Source organism: Neomonachus schauinslandi, chromosome 7 (assembly GCF_002201575.2).
Source record: "Neomonachus schauinslandi chromosome 7, ASM220157v2, whole genome shotgun sequence".
Taxonomy (NCBI): domain Eukaryota; kingdom Metazoa; phylum Chordata; class Mammalia; order Carnivora; family Phocidae; genus Neomonachus; species Neomonachus schauinslandi.
The window spans coordinates 44,538,721-44,557,907 of NC_058409.1; the positions used below are offsets into that span (position 1 = coordinate 44,538,721).

The 19,187-nt window shown below is 38.4% G+C and overlaps 1 protein-coding gene across 2 annotated transcripts in view; it reads left to right on the top strand.

The window, feature by feature from the left end:
• Positions 1-14,268, top strand: part of IPO11 (importin 11) — a 211,476-nt gene extending 197,208 nt beyond the window's left edge. For both annotated transcript variants that reach the window (XM_044916828.1, XM_021702083.1), the window contains exon 30: positions 12,861-14,268. In XM_044916828.1, coding sequence (XP_044772763.1) covers positions 12,861-13,025 — 165 coding nt within the window. In that variant the 3' untranslated portion in view covers positions 13,026-14,268. The remainder of the gene's footprint in view (positions 1-12,860) is intronic.
• Positions 14,269-19,187: the final 4,919 nt, after the last annotated feature.

Below are 19,187 nucleotides of genomic sequence, written 5' to 3' on the forward strand. Positions count from 1 at the left end.
TTTTTTTTTCAAATTTTTATTTAAATTCTAGTTAGTTTACATATAGTGTAATATTGGTTTCAGGAGTAGAATTTAGTGACTCATGACTTACATATAACACCCAGTGCTCAACACAACAAGTGCCCTCTTTAATACCCATCCCCCATCTAGCCCAGCCCGCCACCCACCTCCCCCCCAGCAACCCTCAGTTTGTTTCCTAGAATTCAGCATCTCTCGTGGTTTGCCTCCCTCTCAATTTTCATCTTATTTTATTTTTCCTTCCTGTCCCCTATGTTCATTTGCTTTCTTTCTTAAATTCTACATATGAGTGAAATCATATAGTATTTGTCTTTGTCTGATTGACTTATTTCACTTAGCATAATATACTCTAGCTCCATCCATATTGTTGCAAATGGCAAGATTTCATTCTTTTTGGTGGCTGAGTAATATTCCATTACACACACATACACACACACACCCCCACATTTTCTTTATCCATTCATCAGTTGATGGACATTTGGGCTCTTTCCATAATTTGTTGTTGATAATGGTGCTGTAAACATCGGGGTGCACATTCCCCTTTGAATCACTATGTTTAGGTAAATACCTAGTAGTGCAATTACTGGGTCGTAGGGTAATTCTATTTTTTACTTCTTGAGGAACCTCCATACTGTTTTCCAGAGTAGCTGTACCGGCTTGCATTCCTACCAACAGTGTAAGAGGGTTCCCCTTTCTCTGCATCCTTGCCAACATCTGTTATTTCCTATGTTGTTAATTTTAGCCATTTTGACAGATGTGAGTGAGGTGGTATCTCATTGTGGTTTTGATTTTTATTTCCCTGATGATGAGTGATGCTGAGCATCTTTTCATGTTTCTGTTAGCCATCTGGATGTCTTCTTTGGAGAAAGGTCTGTTCATGTCTTCTGCCCATTTCTTAACTGGATTATTTGTTTTTTGGGTGTTGAGTTTGATAAGTTCTTTATATATTTTGGATACTAGCCCTTTATCAGATATGTGGTTTGCACATATCTTCTCTCATTCTGCAGGTAGCCTGTTTCATTGATTGTTTCCTTCCCTGTGCAGAAGCTTTTTATCTTGATGAAGTCCCATAGTTGTTTTTTTTTTTTTTAATTGAACAGCTATAGATGCATGTTATAATGGTTGTTGGGTTTTTGTTTGTTTTGAGAGAGAGAGGGCATGCGCATGTGATGGGGGGCTGAGGGGCAGAGGGAGGGGGGGAGAGAGAATCCCAAGCAGGCTCCATGCCCAGCTCAAGCCCTAATGCAGGGGTCAGCCTCATGACTCTGAGATCATGATCTGAACCAAAATCAAGAGTCAAGTCGCTCAATCAACTGAGCCACCCGGGCGCCCCTACACTATGTAGTTTAAATCATGCATGAGGTCATGTCAAGTACTCCAGCAAATTTAGGTTAAAGAGCCATAGAACAGTATTTCCCTTCCCAGAAATAGTGAGTTAATACAGGTCTTAAAATACTGCAGTTTCTTCAATGATTTTGCTGTATCAGCAGATGGTCACAATAGAAAGTTTTTGTTCCCCCATTCATTCCCATCATATTCTGTAATTTTTATAAATTATTGATGGCTTTACTTTGATGAAATGATAAGCCCAGTTTTTGAAATAGATTGAGAGCATTGACTTACTGTTAAATTTTTTTGCCTTTGTAAGTTCCCTTTCAGCATTTCCTATTTATAGCACTTTTTTTTTTTAAAGATTTTATTTATTTATTCATGAGAGATAGAGAGAGAGAGAGAGAGGCAGAGGCAGAGGGAGAAGCAGGCTCCCCGCGGAGCAGGGAGCCCGATGCGGGACTCGATCCCAGGACCCTGGGATCATGACCTGAGCTGAAGGCAGACGCTTAACCAACTGAGCCACCCAGGCGTCCCTATTTATAGCACTTTTTAACCTTTCATCTGATTATCAGCTTAAGCTTATAAAGCATTTTATCAAAAAACTTGAGATTCTCTCTTTTTTTTTTTTTTTTTTTTAAAGATTTTATTTATTTGACAGAGATAGCGAGAGCAGGAACACAAGCAGGGGGAGTGGGAGAGGGAGAAGCAGGCTTCCTGCCGGGCAGGGAGCCCGATGTGGGACTCGATCCCGGGACCCTGGGATCATAGGATCATGACCTGAGGTGAAGGCAGACGCTTAACGACTGAGCCACCCAGGCGCCCTAAAACTTGAGATTCTCTTAAGATGTGCTCAATGATCTCACTTCTTGGAACCATAGAGGCAGTTGGAGCAGTAAGATGTAAGGGAGCAGGTGTTTCCTATAATAGGGTGGCTTACACTTGTGATGTTGATTTCTCAATCCCTTTCATAACAGTATTGGCAGAAATAAGTGATATTCAGAAAACTCAATCCAAAGATGACATTTAAATTGTAAATAGAAATTTCATCTGATTTTTCCTGTTTCTCTTTATCCTCTTTCCATTTTCTCTATCACCTGGAAACTACATATAACTGGATCAATGTATTAAGGCACATGTTTGGTTTTATAGTACATTCTCTCACAGAATGGACCAACATGAATATTGATATTTCTGGAAAAGAAGCAGTAGAACACAGGCACTACTGAGAATAATACATTTAGATCAGTCTAGTAGGCTTTTGTTGCCTAATTTAGGAACACTGGTTGCACACCCCTAAATACTCGGTTACACTTTGTTATGTAGTCATTTTATTTTGATAACAACATGAATGGAAGAAGGATATCTTTCAATTATTTATTAGTTTAGTGATGGCATTAGAATTTTTTTACTATTAGAGATACTCCATGAAGATCGTCTTTGATTTACTGCTGTAATGTATAGGATTCTAAAAATGCACCTATGATCATAATATTTTTTTAAAGATTTTATTAATTTATTTGACAGCACAAGCAGGGGGAGTGGCAGAGGGAGGGGGAGCAGCAGAGGGAGAGGGAGAAGCAGGCTCCCCGATGAGCAGGGAGCCAGACATGGGGCTCTATCCCAGGGCCCTGGTATCATGACCTGAGGTGAAGACAGACGTTTAACCGACTGAGCCACCCAGGTGCCCCTGATCACAACATTTTTAATGGTCCAAAATTTATTGTATTCTCCTTAAACATTACCATTTTGTGATATCTCCTCATCCCTATGCCCTTCTGAGTAAACTGATGCTAAAATAGCCTGTGATGGTCTTGGGATCTTACATGTTTAGTTGAACCTAAGATGGTCTCCTACAGGGTATGTGGTGACAGAACTGAACAATATAATCAGTAATATAATCAGGCACTTAATTTAGTGCCTATAAATAAAAATTCTATCCTATCAATAGAATAAACATTTTTCAAATGTTCATGAAATGTGTATAAAAACTGAGCGTATTTTAGGCTTACAAAGGAGACCAAATTTCTCAGAGTAGAAATAGTACAGAATATATTTTTTTGACTACAGTGAAGTGAAACCAGAAATTAAAGGTTGAGAAAAAATACTGGTCACATAAAGTTTTTCAAACAGTATTTTAAAGAGGAAGCTTGCAGTTTTAAATAGGTGATATACCACAGTGAGATTATTACACTTAAAATATGTGGATACAACTAAATTATTCATAGTCTTAAGTAATTTTATTAACAAGAAAGAATGAAAATAAATTAACTCAACTCATTTTAGGGGCGCCTGGGTGGCTCAGTTGGTTAAGTGTCCTGGGATCAAGCCCGGAGGTGAGTCGGGCTCCCTGCTCAGCAGAGAGTGTGCTTCTCCCTCTTCCCCTGCTTGTGCTCTCTCTCTCTCTCAAATAAATAAATAAAATCTTAAAAAAACAAACAGCTCATTTCAAGATGTGAGTAAAAGAAAGCCTTAAAGAAACCCAGAACCCAGTATGGGGATTCTGCCAGATGCTAAGTTCAGTCCAGTTACACATTCTGGAACTGGGAAATTACCAGAGGATGGGCAACCCACAAGGCCTGCTGGAAAATGGACCTGAGCAAAAACTCCATTGCTCACGTGACCTTCCTAAGCCCTACTTTGGTGGGCCACATCAAGGGGGGTGTGTGGCGGGGTTGAGCATAAATATAAAATACTAGGTATAGGGACACCTCTAACTTCAGGGATTATACATGCAAGTCCTGGCTAGTCAATGGAAAATCTTGTCAGAATAGACAATTTTTTCATAAAATATAATTACCAAAAAATGAAAAATAAAAAACAACTTAGGAGCAGGTAGAGATAGACTTATAACCATGGAAGAAGTGTTTTAGGTTGTCTCCCCATTTTTCTGAAAAACAAACTAAAAAAACCCTCCCTTAGTGATGTTTTTTATTTGTTCATTTCATAAGTGGTTTTACTGGAATGTACTATTAATTTAAAAAGAAATGTAGTTTATGCATTTAATTTTACTAGTGGTATTCTTTTAGCAGCAGCTTGTCTTCCCTCTCTCTCTCCCTTTTGTCCTTTCTCTCCCCGTTTTTCTTTCATTCCTTTTTTATTATTTCTTTTTGAACTATCAAATTTTAAGGAAAAGATTGAACACAGAAAACTGTGGCACCTCTCAGGAAAAGAATAAAACAAAAAAGACAATAGTAATTTTTTTAGATGCAAAATAGTAAGTGACTATTAGCAAATTTAATCCAACATTAAATTTGGCATTTATTCCTGGCAAATTTGTTAATGAAATAGGAATAGAAGAATATGACTTTAATGTGATTTTTGAAATAGCTATTTGAATCTAAACATAAACATACCACTGTTGAGAATGATCTAAATGCCAGAGAATGTCATCTTCTAAAACAGACCCCTGGAATCTCAATATATTTTTTTCACTCAGGAAAAACAAAAAAAGGAGAGAATTATGAGTGGCTATGTAATTCACAGAGTCATTCAGGGATGATCTAGATGTATTGAGGATGCTGCCATCTTGGCTTCTTTCTAGTTGGAAGATAGGGAGAAAAAGAATGAGTAGGAGTGGTTTAAGAGTCAGGCTGGGTTATGACATATCTTTTTTGCTCACATTCCATTGACTGGGAGATGTGATCTATCTATGTACCTAGGAAGAAGAGTAAAAAATTTCGGTGATAGTCTGTCACGTAGAATTTTTAGCCATTGTGATGAGAAGAGAGTAAGTGCATTTGAGTGAGTGTGGGTATAAGTATTGGCAAAGAGACAAGTCATTAGTTATTTAAATGAATGTTTAAGTCAGAAAAGTCCAGGAAAATCAACAAATCAAGTGAAGAGAGTTTAACAAGGTAACCAATTAAGTGATAAACATGCCAATGTGTATTGCTGATACTTACTAGCAATAACCAGTTAGGAAAAGCAGGCAAAATAAAGGTCCCTTACAGATTTGTATTTTACTTACCTTGTGATGTGGGTAATCCTTTGGAATTCTAGAGTCAAAAATTACAATCAAAAAGGCATCAAACTTTTGGTTGGTGAAGGAGTCAAACAATTAAAAAAAAAAAAAAGGGACATTGCCACTTCCTAGTTTGCCTACAGTAAAGCAAAAGGACCTCATAAATGTCTCTTTGAAACCGAAGGAGAAAGGAAGCCCTGAAGAGTTTGTAGAATATGGGGTTGTATATGGGAATTAAGTTTATAGGGCTTAGAATTACTAGTTTAAGAGTTTTAATTTTGAAGTGTCATATGTTTTATTGAGTCTATTACCTATACTTATTTTAATGAATATGAAGATATCTATAGAGATTTTCTTGGGTTTACTTGAAATTTCAGTCCTCAAAACTGTTTTTTTCAAAGTTTTCTATAGCACTCTTTCTCTTAAATTATGCATCAGATTCTTGTGAGCTTTTAAAAATTCTAATGCCTGAAACCAGTTACACCAGAATCTCTAGAAGTGAGACTTAGCCATCAGCAGTTCTTAATGTTCCTCAAATGATGCCCAGTGTGCTGCTCAGGGTGAAAACCACTCTGCGGAAATGTTTGGTTACATGCTGTGGGTTTCCTCTCCTCCTCAGGATTCCTTATTGTGAGTTTTAAATGAAATAATGTGTGTAAAAGGCCTAACCTGTGCTTAGCACACGCCTTGCTTGTGGTTAGAGTTTAGTAAATGCAGATATAATATTGTGATTGCTATTTAATCACTCTGATGAAGAACATACGATACTGAAACAAATGTGAAGAAATAAGCAGATGTTCTGTTGCTCAGATCTGGGCTTGAAATACTGACTTTGGCTCATTGATTAAATTGTGCATTTTTCTCAAGCTTACTTTATAAAGATTTGAATGAAGCACTTAGAAAGGCATAACCAGAATAAGACTGAAAGTAGAGTAAAAATACCCAAGTAGTCATGGTCTGGGACTGATGGAGAGAAAAACAGTTTTATCAGAAAACCTGGGTTGTAAGCTAATTCCTAAATTATAATTTGCATTTTTGTCACTGAGATATATATGCACTGTCATTTTTATCTCATGAAGCCTGGGTCCGAGTCATTCTAGACCTAACAGTGTAGAACAGCTCCTTTACTCACAAGTTCATCAGATGGAAACTGTGGTCTAAATTCCTCAGTGGACAGCTACAACAGTGATGATAAAAATCTTGCTGGCTACCTTGGAAATTGAGTTCCACACTGGGTTTAATTAGTGACTGAATTTGCATTGCCAGGCCCTATTGATGAGATGGGTTCAGGTTGGCATCTACAGGACTCAAAACTCTTCGTTAAGCCACTGAGTTAGGAGAGTTCACATCCAGCAGATTTTAGAAATTTGGATGTAGATATATTTCAGAAATTCACAGTTCCCTATAGTGAAACAATGAGGGATCAAAAAAGGGAATTTTAAACCAAAGATCAAACTGAGGAAGTTTTGAAGACTACGTGGTTAAGTGAATTGTTGTAGGCAAATTTTCCTTTAAGATTTTTGGTCTGTTGCATAGCTAGTGTGGTTATACATATTCTGCCAGGTTTCATGGAAAGTATATCACTATTCTTACAAAAATCTTTTGCATTTTTAAAGGTAGGAAACTTTTTCTGTCTAGCAAAATTCCAACAAAAATAACTTTATAGAAAATAATTTCTGAAAAATTATAGATATATGGAGGCTTATAAAGTGAACAGTGATATGATATGCCACATAACCTAAGAAAAATAAAGGATTCAGCTATGTGAATTCCTGCTGGGTGAAATTGCTGATTTAATGCAGTGGAATATTTTTTAGTTTTAAGGACTCAAAATCTCAAAGAGCAAGAAATGTATATCCTGGTAAGTGGCACCACAGGAGCTAAAATCTTACACCAATTTGAAGACTAACCTTATGGGTCAAGGCAAATGTCAGAAGGCTATAATTACCAACAGAGGTAAACAGTTCAACCAGAACCATTCTGTCTTAAAGTAATAATTTCACAGTCAAGGAGTACCAAACTACTTGCTTATTAAAATCCAGTGTATGGACTTTTGAAGTGAGTTAGGCTGTTAGCACTTAATTTATTTGGCATTGCCCTGGAGTCAGGATTGTTGGGTAATTATCTTCTAATAACAGAAACCTATTATAAGGTTTCTAATTTTATCTTAACCATTTTAATGGAAATATTTCTTAAATGATCATGTACTTTCTTGGAGGATGAGAGTGGGGGTTAGGCATATGGAAGTAATAGAGAACAAAACCAGAAATTTGGAAGTCCGTATTCTGGTTCTCTTGATGTCATTAACTTGAGAAAAATCAACCTTGGCTGTCACTCAAAGCCTAGAGACCTCATTTTTTTCTCATTTCAAAAATGAGCTTGCCAGCCTTGCCGCTTAGATGTTGTCTAATTGAACATTTGTGTAAGTTAATTGAGGTGTCTAAGGCAGGTTGTACCTGCACCAAACTTATAAAATTTGTTTATTGTAGTCTCCCTTGCCAGTTTTCCTTTTGTTGACATATCTGTGAAATCTTCACCAAGGCCAACGGCATGAAGCTTTTCCCGTTTTTTTTGCTAGGAGCCTTATGTTTAAGTCTTACTCATTTTGAGTTGGTTTTTGTGTGTGGTGAAAGATAAGGATTTCTTTCTTTTTCATTTGGCTATCCAGTTTTCTCAACACCATTAGTTGAAGAGACTATCCTTTCGTCATTGTCTACTTTTGATGCCCTTGTTGAAGGTCACTTGACTATATATGTGTGGCATTACTTCTAATCTTTGTTTTTTGTTAATTGTTCTGTATATTCTACATAGTACCTGAAATCCTAGTCAGAGCAATTAGGCAAGAAAAAGAAATGAAAGCATGCAAATTGCAAAGGTAGAAATAAAATTGTCCCTTTTTGCAAATGACATGATCTTATATATAGAAAACACTGAAGACCTATTTTTAAAAACTCCTGGAGCTAATAAACAAATTCAGTAAAGTTGCAGGATACAAAGTCAATACACAAAAAATCAGTTGTATTTTACGTATTAAGTGAACAATCTGAAAAGGACATTAAGAAAACAAATCCCACTTACGACAGCATCAAAAAGAATAAAAGACTTCAGCATAAATTTAAGGAAGTGAAAGACGTGTACACTGAAAACTACAAAATATTGATAAGAGAAATTAAAGAAGACACAAGCAAGTAGATACTTTTATTCATGGGTTGGAAGACTTAATATTAAGATGTCCATACTACCCAAGGCAATCTTCAGATTCAGTGTAATCCCCGTCGAAATTCCAATGGCATTTCTTACAGATACAGAAAACACGGTTCTAAAATTCATAGGAACCACGAAAGACCTTGAGTAGCCAAAGTAGTCTTGAAAAAGAACAGAGCTTGGGAAGCATCACACTTTGTGATTTCAGAATTGATCACAAAGGTGCAGTAATTAAAACAGTTTGGTACTGGCATAGAGATGCCCTTTTTATTTTGGAACAGTTCTAGGTTTACGGGAAAGTAGCAGATGTAGTACAGAGCCCTCCTCATGTGCCACTCAGCCAGTTTTCCCTAATGTCAGCATCTTATGTTACCCGGGCACATTTGTCAAAGTTGAGAAACCAACACTGGTGTATTATGTTAACTAACCCGCAGGCTTTATTTAGATATCACCAGTTTTTCACTAATGGTCTTAGTTGCAGGATGCAATCCCCAGTACCACACATCACATCTAGTCTGGGTCCATTTTGAATAGTTGGCTGTCTTCCCATTATTCCCAATATTTCTGTGTTGTCAGCGGAGCCTCAATACTGTTGCCTTTATTTTTTCTGTAGAAGGTTTTTATCTCTTCACATTTGTACATCTGAGCAAACCTGCACCTGAGCGAAGATAATCACACTTGTTGGAAATATGTGGAAAAGAAGAATAAACAGTTTCTGATTTTATAAGATTCTTTGGTGATTAACTTGTTTCAATTTGGGCCTGTAGGTACCAAACTGTTTTGGTCATTTACCTTCAGGAAATTAATGCCATGGCTCCCAGTGTATTCTTGGTGTTTGAGGTTAGCAGATCACTGAGCGCTCTGGTTTGTGATGTGTTGCTGTCCATGTCCCCCCACTCATAACATCTTGCAAAACTATAGCATCATGACCAGAATATGAGTCAAGATACAGAACATTTCCATCACCCAAAGACCCCTCTGTTGCTCTTTTATAAGTAAACCCTTTTCCCTCCTGCCCCTGACACCTTTTGGTGATGAGTGATTTTTTTTTTTATTAAAACCTGGATATTTTTTGGTATTTCTGGATTCTGAATCTTATTAAACCTTCTGTTTTAGCCGCCTTCTTTTGACACCACTCTGACAGAAGTGCCTATTGCACTTGGTCACTGCCAGGAGGGTGCAGAAGGCAGGGTTCCCCACTAGGCCTCCACTCACACCTCCCTGGGATTGGAAGGGGGTTCCAAGCTGCCCAAGCATCTCCACAGACTCTGTTGGGGGATGGGTGGGTCAGATCCTTTTTAACAGCCTGGCATGAGTGGGATGGAACCACAGTTTAGTCTTGGTGTTTGGCTGAATGAAGTAGACCAATTAGTGCCTGAAAGTTTTCTGTCCTGCTATGCGGTCCCTTACTGGCTCTTTGGATAGAGAGCAGACTTTTTGTTGGAGTTTTTTTCATCTGTGCTTGTTAGCATGTCCGGGTCGTGGGCGTCTTTAGCCCCAAATTCGTGATCTATGAGGCGAGAAGAAGGCCAGGACGCTCAGTGCTGGGACTTGCCTTCAGGGCTGGGGCCCTATCCACTCTGCCTTTCTTCTCTTCACCTTTTTGTTTCCTGTGTTTTATATATGTAATGTCCAGGGGTTTTAGTTGTACTTAGCTGGAAGAATTAGAAAAATACTTTATTCTGTTATTTTGGAATTAGAAGTCTACTTCATATCCACTTTTGCAGTATAGTTTTCTCAACAGCAGAGTTATCTTCCTATTATAATTTGCTTATTACATTATAAAACTAATTATTTTCTCAGGAATGTACCACCCGGTGAACATGTAAATGTTCTGTATTTTTTCATTAAATCAGGGAATTGAGTTTATTACGTAATGTGAGCATTATTTATATAAAAATAATAGTTTTGAAAATGCTGTTAGCGACTTCAGTGTCTTTTAATTCTAGCAACGGCACTGCAACATTCAGAGAAATGATACCTGGATTTTTAGTGGATGTGCAGCAGGGATTTTTCTCCAGAAAATCATTTAGTTAATCTATTTCATAAATTTCTTCAAAAGAAAGTATTAATAGCTATGATTAATGAATTTCTGCCACAAGCCAAAAGAGACATGTATTTGCTAATGTGGTATTTTTAGCTAAGAAAAACTTGTTGTTTTTTTAAAGATTTTTTTAAGATGTCCATTTGGAGATTCTGTATGTATTTTTTCTTCCTTCTCCCTTCCACAGCTTTCCTTCCATAAGAGACTAATGCTTTTAATCTTTGTATGACTGATGAAGATACCTGAAAAATATATTATACCAATATAGTGGTATGCCATATCTGGTGGGTACTAATATTATAATATTTTTCCTTTTTATTAATCTGTTGAAAATTAAGGGGTGGAGATTTGATAAATTAACTGTTTGCAGTTGTTTATAGCAAATTGAAACAGCGTTTAAACCACTCTGCCAAGCTCATTTCAGTAGTTGGAGTCCCTTGTTTGAACATCAATTTCAAGCTCAGTTCTGTTTCTCTCATATTGTAGCAGATGGTTTTAGTTACAGATAATTCATGATATCTCAACGAAGTGCACATCCCCTTTAGCAAGAGATCTATTTCACTTTAATTAAAATAATACTAAACATTACTGCGTTTTGCTTAAGAGAGCGAATATTTGGAAAAGTTCATCCTCAGTTTTTGTGCATTTTGTACAGTGATATCTTCAGTCTTGTGAAGGCAGGGCTTTGTGTTTGCAGTTCTTAGTGTTCTCTCTCCTGTCCACCTTCAGTGAGGATTGAATTCATCCTTGCCTTGGATTTATCATATAACTCTAGATTGGTCACCTAAGGGGTTTAATTTCAAATTCATGCCATCTTTGTCTCTGCCTCTCAGTTATATTTTCCATTTATGGGCATTATTTTAAAATTTCTTTACGTTGCTCAAACAGCAGATATGATCCAGCCACTTCATCTACCTAAAATTAAATTGAAAATCAGTAAGGAAAAAGAATTTCTGTTCAGCCATATTGGGCACACAAGCTCATGTTCTTTACTTAAGCCTTGCAGATGTCCACCTTTATTGATGATGAGAGAAATGTACGGCTTCAAGTAGGGTGTGTTATTTTTCACTTCTTAAATTATAAAGAATTTAGGGGGCGCCTGGGTGGCTCAGTAGTTAAGCGTCTGCCTTCGGCTCAGGTCATGATCCCAGGGTCCTGGGATCGAGCCCCGCATCGGGCTCCCTGCTCAGCGGGAAGCCTGCTTCTCCCTCTCCCACTCCCCCTGCTTGTGTTCCCTCTCTTGCTCGCTCTCTCTGTCAAATAAATAAATAAAATCTTAAAATTATAAAGAATTTAAATAATGGTAATACCAGTGTTAAAAACAATGTCACCATTTGAAAACTCTCATACCTTTTAAATTTGTACTAACCATAGGAAAAACAACTTGATAATATGTATCCGGAATCATAAAATTGTCTGTGTCTTTTAGTAAATTCTTCTAAAGTAGAGCTAGGTGTAAGGAAATAATCTGAAATGTAGAGAACAGCACTTGTGAGGGATTATTTGGCAATATTAGAATTGTATTTATACCACGATTATTTCAACATGCCTATAACAAAAAATTATGACATGAATAGATACAGAATTCTTCAAATGTGTTGGAGTGGAGTTTTTGTGTGATAGTATAAATTTAAAGAGCAGCACTAATTGTGTATCTATATGTGGCGCACGCGCAGAGAAGACAAAGGAGGCCACAGTGTTTTCTGTTTTGATCGTTATCATTAGGAAATGGAATGGTGGGTTCCTTTTTGTTTTATTTCTTTGGATTTCCAAATATCCCAGGGGAGAAGAGGAGTACGTGTTTGTTTTGTTTTGTTTTTAAATCTGTTTTTCTTGATTCTTTTTTTCTCTTTTTCTCTTAACCGGAAGCATACATGTGAATGTCAGTAGCTTGGCAGCGCAGGAGAGGGCAGTGTTTCCTCTTGTCCGTCCTGAGGGCCTCCCTGAGCTGCCCCAGGAGCACCTGATCTGCCTAGGAGGAACCCAGACAGTTGTGTTTAAATGCTCTGCGGCATGTTCTTTCTCCCAGGTTCTGAATCTTTACGTGGATGAACCCTGAGCTGTTGAGAAATTGGGCTCATCGGACAACTTAGGCTCAGAGGCCCTAGGGAACTGAGGATGGACAGACTGAATGAAATCTCCAGCAAACTTTTCCACAGTGGGACTATTTGAGAATCCCTTGTAAGAAGGGAGGCAGAAGCAGTTGTGTTGCTGCGGAGGAGATGACAAAGCCTTGTAGTCACAGGGAAGAGGGACGTGTTTTGCCTCTTTAACACAGTGTGGCTCCTCTCTGTCCCACAGCTGGCCCTGAAGGACCCGGTGCACACGGTGTCGCTGCAGCAGTTTATCTACGAGAAGCTTAAGGCACAGCAGGAGCTCCTGGGAGAGCAAGGCTTCCAGTCCCTCATGGAGACGGTGGACACAGAGATCGTCACCCAGCTACAAGAGTTTTTGCAGGGCTTCTGAGAGCACATGACCTGTGGCTGCCTCCCCTTGAGGAGACAAGCCAAGGAACCCGGCCTGCTGTCTGTGTGTGAGAGCCTGCTGAGGCGATGAAGAAATCCCTCGTGTATTACGAAGACGTGAAGACCATGCATTTTTACTACAAAATTGAGTGAATAAATGTACATCCCACACAACTAAAATCACAAACCTATTCCTCAAAAGAATTTAATTTTGTATTTCAGAGGGGCCCTGTGTTTACTAGATATAGATTTGATGACACTAGCTGCTTAGTTTTCTGTTAAGAGAGAGGAAACCGTATGATTACCTTTTAATCATGTGCTCTTAACACTTGAGAAGATGAAGGTTAATGTCTGCGATGTCTTTCTGCAACCAGAATTAATATTAATTTGGCTGCTTTATCCCTTTTTTAAGCTAATGAAACCGCAAGTTTGAAAGATGACAAAGCTGTTCAGATGATGCGATTGAAGAAATGTGTGCACCAGGCAAAAATATATAAATAGTGACCTATATTACTGAGGTTATCTTGCAAGGGAGTTGCTTTCATCTGACCTAGAAAATATGTTTTATCAAATGCTTTTATTTCCATTTTACTAATTTGATACAAAAAATTAGTAAAGGGATTTTTTTCTCGTTTTATTTTCAGTAATACATTTAGTCTTTAAATGCGTAAGGCCCGCGGAAGGGAACCTGTGGTACTGCGGCTTCGGGTGGGAGACCTCTGGTCGTGATTTGGCCCCAGCTCCTTTATTACTCTTGAAGGCCAGGAGCGCTGTGAGCCCCGAGAAGCCCCAGGCAGCCCGCAGACCCCCCTGTGCTATGACGTGGCTGTGACAGGCCGCTCCGCACTTACCCATCCCAGGCTCCTCACCGCAGGGGTGCATCGGGCCCGCAGTATTAATGGGTGCACCTCGGAGGACCCAGCAGCAGTCCCCAGGGTACCAACACTCATGTGACAAGTCTTCCTTCCTTATTCCTCCAACACGCAGTACCAAAAAAGGGGAAAAAGGAGAAAATAAAGCCTTACTTTGTTTTACTTGCCATTTATTATAAGGAACCTTTAAAGCATTTTTAAGGAAATACTCAAAAGCAGGGTTGGAAAATGATCTTTCTATAGAAAGTTGGGTACAGTATGTGACTGCAGGAAACCCACTGCCCCTTTGTAAGCTCTGGAACCCAAAATGTATGGAAATACTTGGTGTTTTCAGCAAGAGAAAGAAAATATGGTCCAAATTAAATTTTCCAAAGATACCTTTGATTTGTCTGATTATTTTTCCCGCTCCACGAAAAATGAGTTTGTAAAAATTGCCCCATGGTTGAAAGGGATGTTTTCTTTCCTACTCTGGGTGTTGGCTCTGCCCTGGTAGGTGGTGCTGTATGTAGCAAGTCCTCGTTATTCTTCTTTCAGTTCCTCTTTTTATTTAAAGACTTAAAAGTTTCTCTAATGTGATATTTCTTTATCATTTTTATTCAGTCCTCAAGACTGATCTAAGAAGAAGAATTTCTTTTTGTTGATACAATTATTTTCATTTAGGGCGCTATTCCCAGCGTTACCAGAAATTCTCAAATGTGCTCCAGTTTTTCAGTTATAGTAAAATAACTCCTCTTTCCAGTTCCCGACAGATTTCATTATAGTGTTATAGCAAATATTACTGAAATAGCTATGTTGCAGAAACAGTAAAAAACTTACCTCAGGGAAAGAGTTTGGTTCATTTTTTTATACTGAAATGTTTAAAATAAGCTTTAAGTAGGAACATTAAGTAACATGACTTAAGTAAGGGACATTAAGTAGGAAGTGTTTAACACAGCTCAGAAAAAAATCATGTATCTTGAAATTTTAAGTGCTCAATTAGACATAAAATACAAATTTTGATTTATGGAATTCTGTTCATTAATGCAGCCTTATAGCAAACATTATTAAGTTTTGGACAAACGAGTTAACTCAGCCAGGCCTCTGGTTGAACTGTGGCTCCCGATACAAGGTAATGATCATTTCTATTCCATAAATATAGCTTCTTTTCTCTTTATCTTATGTTTCAGAGACTTCTCCATTCCTCTAACAAAGGCCCATGTGGCCAAAAAAAACATTTTAAAGTTTTTATTACAAGTGGTCCCTTGTCCATCTGTCTCCCACCAGTCATTTTAGAGAAACCACATCATTGCATGTTAAACACCCATGTGTATTGTTTCCCTTGAGAATCTTCACCTTAGATCTTTATTTTACCTACTCCTCTCTTCAGCTTGTAATTGTTCAAGTTCCTGTTTTGTGCCATGGTGCTATGCTAAATTCTGGGATTAGAACAGGGTACTTACATCTTAACGAAATTTTATAATTCAGTGGGAACACATACTTGCCAACACACTATTAAAAAACAGTGGTTCTAATGGAAACGTATGTTCTGGAGCAACAGGAATGTGGGGGAAGGAGACCATATACAAGAGAGAATGTACAATTTGGTATGTATTTGAAAACTACCCTGAGACAGCATAGCTTGGCGAAGTGACGTAGAAGTCAGTGGCGTTATGCTGGAACTGCGACGCTCTGATTTCAGACTCAGCTACTTGAAATTACTCTGACCTACGGTATCGTCACTGAGGTTCTGGAAATGTTAGAGCTCAACAGCCTCACAACTATCCCTCGTTCCACGAATTAAAACATAAAGCTCACCTATTAAGGGTAGTGGTCTTCTGCTCTACTTCTACAAACCTTACAAATCCCACACGAACAGAAACTTAAAAGTTGTTGGAGAAGTGATAAAAGGAAGACAAGAGATACATGTCATGGAAAAAAAAACTCTTCCCTCAACTTACAAAAACATTTTAGTCTATAGAAGCATTGAGAGAATAGTATAACGACCAACAGCCCTTTATCTGGATTCACAAAATTGTTTAATTTTAACACGTTCTCCATACATATGTATACACACACAAATATATATATACTTTTGCTGAATCTTATGAAAGTAAGTTGTAGACACTCCACCCCCACATAGTCCAGCATACCTCTAAGAATGGCATTTCTCTATATATCTACTAACACGTTAGAAGGTTCACGCAATAATATAAACAGTTCATACTCCAATTTTCCCCAATACCCCAAAGATGTCTTTTATATGCTGCCCATTAGTTTTATGATCCAGAATCCATTGAATGCGTATTCATTGCATTTGGCTGTTCAGTTTTTAAATCTAGAATAGTCCTTTTTACATGTCATTGGCTTTTTTGGAGAATCCCAAACAGTCGTCTGGTAGAATGTCATTTACGGCCCAGGGTTCTGATTATTTGCTCATAGTTCGGTGTGGTTAACATTGGTTGGCAATGAGACTGCATTGGTAACGTGGTACACCTGCCGTGGCATCACGCCTGGAGGCCCGCAATGTCTGCTTGTCTCTCTGGTCATACTGTAATGGTTAAGGTGGTGACAGCCAGGCCTCTCCTTGATAAAGATAAGTTTTCAAAGAGAACCTTAACAGTCCCAGAAATTTCCAGTCGTGGTTGTGTTTCTTTTGTTCTGTTTTGTTTTTACCCTAGAACTCTTAACCACTACCAGCTTGCCTTTTCATTCACAAAAAGTTCTGCAATTGTATTTTAACCTAGAGAGGTCTTGTGGCTGAGCTATGGAAAAGGTATACTGAACCTGGTGTGGGTTTCATCAACCTTTTCAAGTTCTGAAAATCCATTATTGCCTTGGCACACCTCTTAGCCAACATTTCTTTCCTCTTTTTTTCCTCTTTCTTCCCTCAGTGCCCCACCCCCTCATGTTTTTGAGGGGTATATAGATCTTGGTAAATACCAGTATAACCTGAACTCATACACCACTAAAAATGAAGAAACAAAGGGAGGTGCTGTCTTTCTGTTTCTCATTTGGGTTTGTAAGCCATTGGCCAAGAGGTAAAAATAGCTTTTATTATTTTTATCTATCTTTTCTTTAAAATGCTTTATCACATTTGGGCTGGACTTAAAAGGCAGAAACATGCCAGACTTTAGAGAGTTTTCATTTCATGTGGTTTAGGAAGAGAAGCAGTACATTATCAGCTGGCAAAACGGGGAGAGAAAAGAAAATAATCATTTCCTGAAATGTGCAGCTTTGATCTTGGTACCTCCATAGGACCGACATCTGAAACAGCAGTTTAAAATCACCCTTTTCTCTTCAAGAAGAAGTGCATTCTGTCCCAATCACATCCAAATTAGAACCTGATGTCCTGTGAAGATCTAGCCGTGGAAGCTTAGACTTTCCACAGCTGCTGCTCTTGTCTGAGTAGAGCTTTAGAGCCCTTATATGAATACCCTAATACCCTGGAAAAGGCTGTAGCTATTAGTATGAATTTCTCCGTTTTTAGTTCTGGGAAGTTGAATTCCTGGCCTGAGGGACTCCTTGTGGCCTGCGGCATTTGGATAAAATTCAAAACCGAGAGGCATTGACCACACTTTCTCTTGAATTCTTTCTCACTGTAACAAGTAGAGTCTCCAATTAGCCAAAGATTTTAACAAGCAAGATTTGCTCCTTGTTCCAGCTAATGCCGGCATCTGACTCATTTGGACCACTGGAATTTATTTAGTCAAGTGTGCTTTGAAGAACTGTCTAATCCGGGAAGGAATGTATTGAGGTCTGGTCATCCAGCCCTTTCTTCCTTCCAAATGAAGTATTGATTTTCATGCCATTTTAATTGCCCAGTAGGGCAAAAATGGAATGGAAGTAACTCCCAGAACAGGTATGAGTCCAGTGAGGCTTAGCACACTTATATCTGTCTCATACTGGGCACATGGTTTTAAATTTGGAAATTGGCCTTGTGACTAGAAGACTGCCAGTTGGGGATTTTTATTGCTCGGGTTAGAGCATGAAAGGCTGGAGATGAGACTGGGAGTAGACCTTCAAGTGAGCTTTTCAATATTTATCAGTACCTTTTTTTTTATTTTTTTAAGATTTTATTTATTTGACAGAGAGAGAAGAGCAGGGGGAGTGGGAGAGGGAGAAACAGGCTCTCCGCAGAGCGGAGAGCCCCATGCGGGACTCGATCGCAGGACCCTGGGATCATGACCTGAGCCAAAGGCAGACGCTTAACCGACTGAGCCACCCAGGCACCCCTCTCAGTAGCTTTAGCCTGAAGCAAGATCAGTATCTCATTTCAGAAGGGGCAGGTCATTTTCCCAGTGCTCTCTAGGCTAGCCCCAGAGTGACTTTTTTTTTCTTTTTCCTTTTTTAATGAACTGCAATTTAAGCAGTGATCTAGAAGAGCAAAACTTTTTGATTGACAAGGAAGTTGTAGCTTGTCACCATGTACACCGACCTCAGAAGTGTACCGACAGCCAGCCAGGGAAGGAAAGTCTATGGACAGATCTGGAGGTGATCACTATGAGCTCTATCTAGGGCAGGAAGGCAGCTTGGTTTATTTCCTTTTTGGATTGAAAGGCACATATCTTGTTCTGTCTCTGGCAATGAGATCAATACTGTGAAATGGCCTTTTCCCTTTCAGCCTGGCGTGTTCTTTACTCAGCACGATGCACTGAGAAATGGGGAGCCAGGTGAGCAATATTTTAAGTTCCCTGTCTGATGGTTCTAGTAATTCTAACACCTGTGTCATTTTTTTATTATACTTGGTAGATAAGCTTGCTAAAAGCAAACTCACAGTATGGAAAGAGGAAAGCCCAAACTTAATGAAGTCATAGATTAGGGAATTGATCATTTTAATGGGCTGTTTATACCTTACAAAAGCTCCTCCTTGCAGATATCCCTCCTTGTAGATAGAGTTAAAGGAAGGTTGGCTATTTATTTTGATTCATTTTTTTTTTCTTTTTATCAGAATTTAGAGCAGGAAGGGAATAAGAAATGACTGTCTTAACCTTACTATTTCACATGAAGAAATGGGCCCAGAAGGTGAGGCATACTGCCTTGGGTTCCTCAATAATACATATGTATTTGAAAGTTAGTGGTTGCCTATGTTTACACTGTACATATTTAATCTACCTTCAAATAACACTATTCTTCATACATAGTGCGTGTAGTGTAGATACCTTATAGCAGAGTATTCCCAATTCCTACCCCCATCCCTTCTGATGTTGCTACACTTGTCTCATCCATATTCTATAATCACTAGTACGTTGTTACCTTATCGATCAATTAATTTAAAAACTCAAAGATTTGATTTCACCTTCATTTGTTTCTGC